The sequence below is a fragment of the Thunnus albacares genome, chromosome 1 (assembly GCF_914725855.1).
Source record: "Thunnus albacares chromosome 1, fThuAlb1.1, whole genome shotgun sequence".
Lineage (NCBI taxonomy): Eukaryota > Metazoa > Chordata > Actinopteri > Scombriformes > Scombridae > Thunnus > Thunnus albacares.
The window spans coordinates 25793208-25801968 of NC_058106.1; the positions used below are offsets into that span (position 1 = coordinate 25793208).

General features: G+C 37.0%; 1 protein-coding gene across 1 annotated transcript; it reads right to left on the reverse strand.

Annotated features, from left to right (window-relative positions):
- Positions 1-1526: 1526 nt before the first annotated feature.
- LOC122988528 (ephrin-B2a-like) lies at positions 1527-8157 on the reverse strand. Its single transcript, XM_044360880.1, has 5 exons — positions 7672-8157; positions 6550-6833; positions 5700-5792; positions 3482-3592; positions 1527-2412 (listed from the first exon to the last, which is right to left on the reverse strand). The coding sequence occupies exons 1-5, from the start codon at positions 7776-7778 to the stop codon at positions 2021-2023; spliced, it is 987 nt and encodes a 328-aa protein (XP_044216815.1). The 5' UTR covers positions 7779-8157; the 3' UTR covers positions 1527-2020.
- Positions 8158-8761: the final 604 nt, after the last annotated feature.

Consider the following 8761-nt stretch of genomic DNA (forward strand, 5'->3'; position numbering starts at 1 on the left):
AAAGTCTGCTATTTGGAGAAATGATAAAAAATATTCACTCTCACGCAAAATAAATCCAACAGTACTTTTAATTTTGTCACATTTTGCCTGTTGAACCCAATATGACATGGTGAGACACTTACCATGGTGCTGTTCACTGCAGAGTGACAGTCACTATCCCAAGCGCATCATTAGAAGTGTAATGATGAGACATGCTCCTCTGAGCAATGTCTAAACTCATTCATCCAATCCTCCCCCAAAAAATTACTTTCAACTCAAAAACAGCCAAAAATATGTACTGAAGAAAATGTGTTATAATCCTGTAAATATAATCCAATGATTTGAAGCTTCTCACAATTATGTTTTTTTTTCTCCATAAACTGCTGAAATGATTAAATTAACATTTAGAGATATGCAACTAGTTGTGCTGCTGCAACTCTCTGTTGCTTGAAGTTAGAGCTGCAATGATTAGTTGATTAATTGATTAGTAGATCGACAGAAAATTAATCACCAACTATTTTGATAATTGATTAATCATTTTGAGTCATTTTTTAACGAAAAATGCCAAAATTCACTGGTTTCAGCTACTTAGTTGTGAATATTTTTGGATTCTTTCGTCCCCTATGGTAGTAAAACCGAATATCTTTGGGTTATGGACTGTTGGTTGGGACAAAACAAGACATTTTAGTTATATCCTTGGATTTGGGAATAGCGATCAACATTTTTCACCATTTTCTGACGTTCTGTAGACCAAAAAAGCAAATTGATTAACCAAAAAAATAATCATCAAATTAATCAATAATGAAAACAACCATTAGTTGTAGCCCTACTTCTTCATGCACTGTGCTGTTTTTGTAATTTTGTAACCACAGGAGAAACTGAAGCTGTGATTTATCAGCAGTCTTTTCTAATTCAAACCTCCATTTCATTTCTGTAATCTGTTCACTTTCTGTCCTTTTTGTTTTTGGAGAACAGAGAAAACACAGACAGTGAAGAAGAGACATTTGAGAATTGTTTGAACTGAACCTTTCAGAACCTTCAAACCTTTCAAACCTTTTTAACAAGAAACAAACCATTCATGAGTAGTTTCTTCAGGTAGTTTCATCTCAAATGATGATTTTTGTAGGCACAGCCCTAGATATACATTATAGGATAGGTTCACAATTTTTCAAGTCTGTCCTAAAAACAACAGTCAGGTGCCCAGATGACCACTGACATGTTTTTCTTGCTGTAATCATTCCTCCTGTTCATACTGATCATTAGATCCCTTCATAATTCACTTTCAATATAAGTGATAGAGGCCAAAATCCACAAGCCTCCATCTGTGCAAAAATTTATTTGAAGCTAATATTAAACTTCATGTTTATACAATATAAAATGCATAAATGGAAGCAACACTGGTCGGAAAGATTCAATGTGGATTTCCTTGAAACTGTTTTAACTTTAATAAAAGCCACAAAATAATGATTTTCATTTCACTTAACAACATTTCAAACAATTTTACACAATTCATTTGTGAAAAAATCTACATTTAAGTGCTTGTAAATTTAGTGTTTAGTGATATCTTTTCAAATGTATCAATAAATTAAATAAAATACACATTTACTGTACCTATAAATTTGCCACATGCAGTGGCAGCGAGAATGTGTTGCTTTTCTTTTTTTTCTGTGAAAAATAAAAATGTAAACAAACTAATCGTCATTTACTGCATTTACTCCAACGTCTCTCACTAAAAACTGGAAACAAGTTGTGAATGAGATGTGACGAAGCACTAGAGTCTGTTTCTAATGCAGTTCCTCTCTGATTGTCTCCTCACTAAATCAAGAGAAAGAAAGGAGAATTTTGTTTAGTGTGATACAAACAAGCATATTAATGACATTTGTCCTTGTAAAGTCAACACAGCTCTTAGATGAGCAAACCACATGTGACTTTTCTTCATCCAATGCAAACTGTAGCCATGATAATGTGTTAGGCCTGAGTGTGTCCCCGACAGTTAAAATTTAGGATTATCAGCAAAAGACTGGCATTACAGCAGCAAACATTAGACTTTGTAGTAGATGTTGGTGGGATTCTGGGGCGTTATCTCCTGAACTATGTACACAGGGGGCCCGTAGTCACTGCTCACGCGCTCATAATGACGACAGATCATGCTGTCAGAAGCCCGCAGAGGAAAGACAACATCGCTGCGGTCCGAGCCGTTGTTGTCGCTGCTGATGCTGTCCCGCTTTGGCACAGCCAAAGTGTTGAGGGACACAGAGGCAGACTGCTGGCTATCTGGGAGGCAGCGACGGTGATGGTACTTCCACAGCAGGGCCAGCAGAATTATGATGACCAGAAGGACTATCACACAGCCAGAGACAACCCACATGAGCAGTCCTGGCTCAGAGCCACCGCTGCCACTGGGGTTTGTTTGTCCTGTTTCTGAGCCCACGTCTGTCATGAGAGACCAAAAAAAGAAGGAGAAACAGAGATGAAAGAGTAAATCAGGACACGCGACACAGAGATATAAAAACAATTTCAGTCAGTTTATGCCCTGGTACATCCTGATCAGTATGTGTTAACATGAAAACCTCTGTCAAAGCTGGACACCAGAGAATATTCTCTAATCTTTAGTGTCATACTGGTAAACAGTCTGCTGCCTTTCACTGACTTTGAATGGCCCAATGAGTCATGATCCCTGAAGGTTTGAATAGATAGTTGAAATATGGAAGAAGTAATGATGCCAAAAAATAAAGACAGTGTTTCTTGGCTCCTGGTTTATTAGTTTGGATACAATTTGTGTTCTTTTTTTTTGTTGTTCTTTTCAAATGCATCAGACAATATCAGTAAAGAAAAATATTTTGCCTTTCTGGTGCAAAATAATAATTATTATATCAGTGTTTTTGCATGTTTAATCCCACTTACCTCAAATAAAGCAGACTTAACATACTGACAGGTGATTTAAAAAGCATACTTTTAAAGATATTTAAATGTATCATCAGAGAATTAATCAGCAACTATTTTGATAATAAAACAATTGTTTCAGTCATTTTTCTAGCAAGAACGCCAAAATTTCACTGTCAGATGTGACTATTTAATGCTTTAATCATTTATATGAAAATAAAGTGAATAGTTTTTGGGTTGTGGACTGTTAGTTGACTAAAATGACACTTGAATATATTAACTTAGGTTTTGTAAAATTATAGCAGACATTTGTCACTTTTTTTCTCATATTTCATAGACTAAAACATGAATCAATCAATAAAGAAAAGAATCTGCAGATTAATTGATAACGAAAATAATGGTTAGTTGCAACCCTAGTATCATTCCTAACCCCCCGCCCCCCCACCCCATTCACACAAATAAAGATGCAAGGTGTGTGTGCTTTGGAAAATTTTCAGTTAAAAAGTTAAAACAATGCAAACACATGATGACTCTAAATATTGTAAAGTCTGTTCCTGTGTATCAAAATGCAAATAGTACCATTTAACAAGCAGGCAAAATCTTTGATTTATCTTCATACCAGTTTTGCTCTTGTCATCCTTTTCTTTCGCAGAGGGCTCCTTGGATTTCGGTCGTGTGGGTGGAAATCTGGTGGGGGACTCCTGGAGTGTTGAAGGTGGGTCTGAAGAGCCTGGAACAAAGCAGGACGGTTGAGCAGTTCACATTAAATCACATCAGTAACATACCTCACATGTCTTTGTCATTCCTGTGTAGGTGAGGTTACATCATGTCAAAATGTTTCCAGTGCAAAAAATGTTCATTGAATCATGAGTTTGGTGACTGTCCCCAAAGAAGAAGAGCTCCATTCTGGACTGATTATTGACATTGAGGAAGAAATGCATCACAAAGGAGGCAGTGAAACTATTTCTAACCTCAGTTGACCAGAAAAGTTATGTTTTGAGTCATAACTGTGACTCTTATTTTTTCTTGACTGGAAAAACTATCACTCTCTTCGCCTACACATGTAACATAGCACATAACTGAATAGAGGAAATTCACCCTATTTCAAAGGGAATTTTGGGAAATAACCAGTGGCGAAAAAAGTACTGAGATCTTTTACTTAAGTAAAAGTAGGAATACCACGATGAAAAAATGAAAATGAAAGTACTTCAGTATCGGCAGTAAAATGTACTTAAAGTATTAAAGTAAAAGTATTTATTAAACAAAATGACCCATTTAAGGTGTAGATAGATAGATAGATAGATAGATAGATAGATAGATAGATAGATAGATAGATATTACTGATTCGTTGTAAGCAGAATTTTAATGTTGTAACAGTAGGGGTAGTTATAGTGTTCAATAGTCAAATCTATAACCATACATATTTTTAAAAATTTATCATTTTACATATGAAATATTGATCTGATAAGTAGCTAGTATCTATAAAAATTAAATAAATGAAGTGGAACAAAAAGTACAATATTTCCCTCTGAAATGTAGTGGAGTAAAAGGACAAAGTAGCATAAGTACATGTACCTCACAATTGTAATTAAGTACAGTACTTGAGTAACTTTACACCACAGACTTAAGCAGAGGAATTTGCTGAACTACAGCAAACAGTAAATTCCAACATTTGTGATTATTGACCAGTAGGATCTACTATGTGACTCTTACTGTACTAGCTTCCCGATATACAACCATCTGAATTTCGTTCTCTAAAATATCATTAAGGATTTATTTTCACATTTTTAGTGAGTGCAGTAAGCTTTTTTGCTAGTGCATTATCATTCATTCATCATTGCATTTAGCCATTAATGTACAAAATAATTATATGATTTTCAATCTCAATTCAAAAGCATAATCTATGAATACAAATCTAAACAGACACGTTACCATCAAAAATCACAGCACATGACTGAAAACCGCAGTGACTCCCCACAATGATTGACAGGACTTTTAATATATGTTGGGATTAACATGAGATTACAACTAAACCTAAGTTATTAATGTTTTCTGCTGCTGTTTAAAGGCTTGTTTACAGCAGCAGTGTTTGTAAACACAGCGGGGAAGCAGCCGCATATTTTCAAGATCAGATGAGAAACACACAAAATGCTGATTTTTCATCTCTGAGTCACACTCTTTAATTATTCATATGAATAATACTGCAAATTTCTGAGGTCAAAAATTACATTTGGGGGCTTGAAGAGATTCATCTTTTGAAAGTATTCGGCAACACACAGAGAAATGGTGTGTTTATATATAATGCATTCTTGTTGATATGTGAGGTAAACAAGCTGCTGTTATAATGTTACAAGGAAATAAAAAAGCAGTATGTTTTGCTTATTTATTTATTTGAAGTGAAGGCAGTAAATATGTTTATAATCTGGTTTATTACATTTTAATGCTATGTGATAAGAACGCAAAATGATAAAAATGGATCATTTGCTGTTCAGATGTTAATACAGAGGGGGAAAAAAGATTGACTGCTGCAGCCAGACCCAATGATTGCATGCAAGATAATACTGATGGCCTTAAGCTGCCAGTGGTTTGAATTAGAGATTTGAGATAATTCATGATGGCAATCTCTCTTCAAGAGAATAAATAGATGATCGAGATCATCTGACCACTTAGTAATTCCAGAGAGGAAGTGATATTATTGCATTACACGTCTAATAACCAGAAGCAAACAACTGTGATATTGTTCCTTTAAGCATTGTTTGTCATATTATTACACCTCCCTGTTTCTGTCTTTCATTCACAGCCAGCCAAACACACACGTACATTCACAAAGTACTTACTTTGGCCGACTCTCAACACCAGTTTCATGGATTTGGTTCTACACACCCCTCCATTAGTGTTATCCAGACCCTGCAGAGAGCCTGTAGATGTGGCTGATACAGAGAGAGGAGGCAAACATAAAGTGTTTAACTTTTTAAGTTTGTATTTCATGCAATCATCATAATACAAGATTATCGAGCAATGCAAAGCCCCATTATTTTAGTAACTAACCAACATAGCGATCACTAAAACACAGACACACACGCACCAAGAACTCTCTGTCACCCCTGTCACTCCCACACACACACACTCACATAGACTTGTTAGGAGCATTTAGGTCAGATAACAACATCTCACAGGCATCAAGCCACGTTGCCATGAAAGCTCCCATCAAATCTGCCTGATGCTGTAAAAGCCTTGTGTGATTTGGGGCATGTAAGCCCTTGGAATCACACTGCCCTGCCAGAGCGAAGTGTGCTGTCAGAGCGTGGTGAGGTGGATGAGGCTACATGGTCAGACTTGCTCACTATCTCATGCATCACTTGCCACTAAGATGCTGGTTTAACCGACAGCGGTCCAATAACGAGGCCACATTTTTGATTCTCACGCGAACTGACAAATTGAGAGAGAGGCGAGGACGATGGCTTCCTCTTCTCTGAGAAGGAGGAGGAGGAGGAGGAAAGAAAAAAAAAAGAAACAGTTGCTAGCAAAGATTCAAATGCTGTTCCACCTGTAGGAACCAGCAGCCTGTGTCTCCATTCTGCTGATTTTAAGATGATCATATGTGCCATGGATATATGTGTGGGTGCGCTCAGGTATTGTTTCTGAGCTGCATGAGCTGCGAGGTTAAACACACACACAGTGACTTACAGGTGATATAATAGTCCTTCCCCTTAAGGAACTCCAAACCCCAGAGGTTGGGGCTGAACTCCTGGAACTTGAACGTGAACTTGACGTCCCGGTGAGGCTTGTCACAGTTTAGCAGGGGCGTGTCCCTCTTGTCGATGGTGCAGCTCTCCATCTGACTTCGGGAGACCAGGTACACTCGGTAGAACTCCTCCTTTCCCCCGGAGGAAGCGTCTGCTCGGGGACACACAATATCCATCTTGTCCCCTATCTGAGGATAGAGGATCAAACCCTGACCTGGAGTAAATCTGTGTGTGAGATAACATGAGAGACAAGAAAAAGCATCATTATTTCAACACAAACTGGCAAAGTTTTAGGATTAATGCCAGACAAAAACAACAACAAGATCTTGTAGCTTTGAATGTTCTAAAAGCTTTTAGCATGAATTAAGAAATAGAAATCACAAAATACTGAAAAATGCCCAACACAAGTTCCCAAAACCCAATTCCTTCACAATTCTTGTTTTGTCTCACCAACAGTTCAAAACTCAAAGATATTTCATTTTAGGGCTGAAATGATTAGTCTATTAATGGATTAGTTGATCAACAGTTAATTAATCAGCAATTATTTTGATAACTGAGTAATTGCTTAAGTCATTTTTCAAGGAAAAAAAACAGAAAAAGTCCCTGCTTTTCACCTGTTGGTTGGAAAAAATAGTAATTTCAAGAGACAACAACTAGGGATTTAGGTATTGGTGATGGGCATTTTTCACTATTTTCTGACATCAAATAATTAATTGATTAATGTTGAAAATAACCAGTGAATGAATTGATAATAAAATAATCTTTACTTGCAGCCCCATTCAATTTACAATGCTATAAATCAGAGAAAACCAGTCAATCTTCACATTAGAAAAGCTGCAACCAGAGAATATCTGGCATATTTGCTTTATGAATGATTTAATCAATGAATCAGTTATTATTGATTGATCAATCCACTAATTGCTCTACATTACAGCTGCTCATATGAAACATCAAACGGTAACGTCAGGGTTGCTTCTCCTCTGTCTAGGTTGCACTGCAGGGATAAAGCAGCAGTAGAAAGTTGCCTCATTCCTCCAAGTGTGAAACTGATTCATCCGCTTACTTTGTGTTGGAGCTACTCCAGTGGATGGACTCCAGAGTGATGGCACGACATGAGCAAATGATGGCCAGCAGGATCACGGCACCGCAGCTCCATGTGACTGTCCCCATCACAGGAATAAATCGCAGGTGGCAACACAGCGGCTCGGTATCATGAAACAGAGTTAAAACTGGCTAAAATCAGTCGCCTCTGCATGTCTCCGGTGGCTCCAGGTGCGCGCAGAGGACACATCCCTGAGTGAGAGCCCATGAAGTTACGAGTCTTCCTCCTGCACTTGTATGAATTTTTCCACATTGTGCGTAATTGGCTAGAAAATCATTCGTGCGACGAAATCCATGTATTGAGGACGGAGATTGTGAGGAGTATTTTAGTCATCAGCTGACTGACCGGTCCGCCCATACGCAGGCTCATGCGTAGGGGAGACCGGGGCTGGTTGGCACATTTTTCCCCCCTCTCATGTAAATTTCCTCACATTAAAATACCGAAAAAATAACTTTATGTCTTGGATGGAAATAGTAGAGGTTGATTTATCTTTACAAAACCTTTTAAAACCAATGTATTAAAAGTAAATCTAAAACATTTATAAAAACTCTGAACCTTAAACCCCCCACAACATACCCATTTTTTAAAAATCCGAATCAAGAGTCTAACAATAGATTGTTGCCAAGCTGGACAGATTTTAGTGCTTTGAGGAAATATTGTAATTTTGGGCAATATAAATAAAACCAACTTGACACGACTGGCAGTTTATATTATAAGAGAATTAAAAAAACAAGTTTTGGTGTATGTGGAAACCTTCTCGTGTTTGTATTTATGATTATTTCCCTCAATAATTTGATCATAATTGCCTTAGAAAGACGAGAACTCCAGCAACACTTGTAGTATGAAGAACAACTTTATTAGTTGACCGACTCGTTTTGGCTTGTGGTCTTCATCAGGGTCATCATAAAACACGTTACAAACACCATTTAAATAAAGTAAATTGGGTATGAAAAAAGGTAAAAACAAATAAATTTTTAAAAAGTTTTAAAAAATTATAATAGACAAGCAATCATATACATCCAGACACATATCAGCCAATGGGAGATCTACA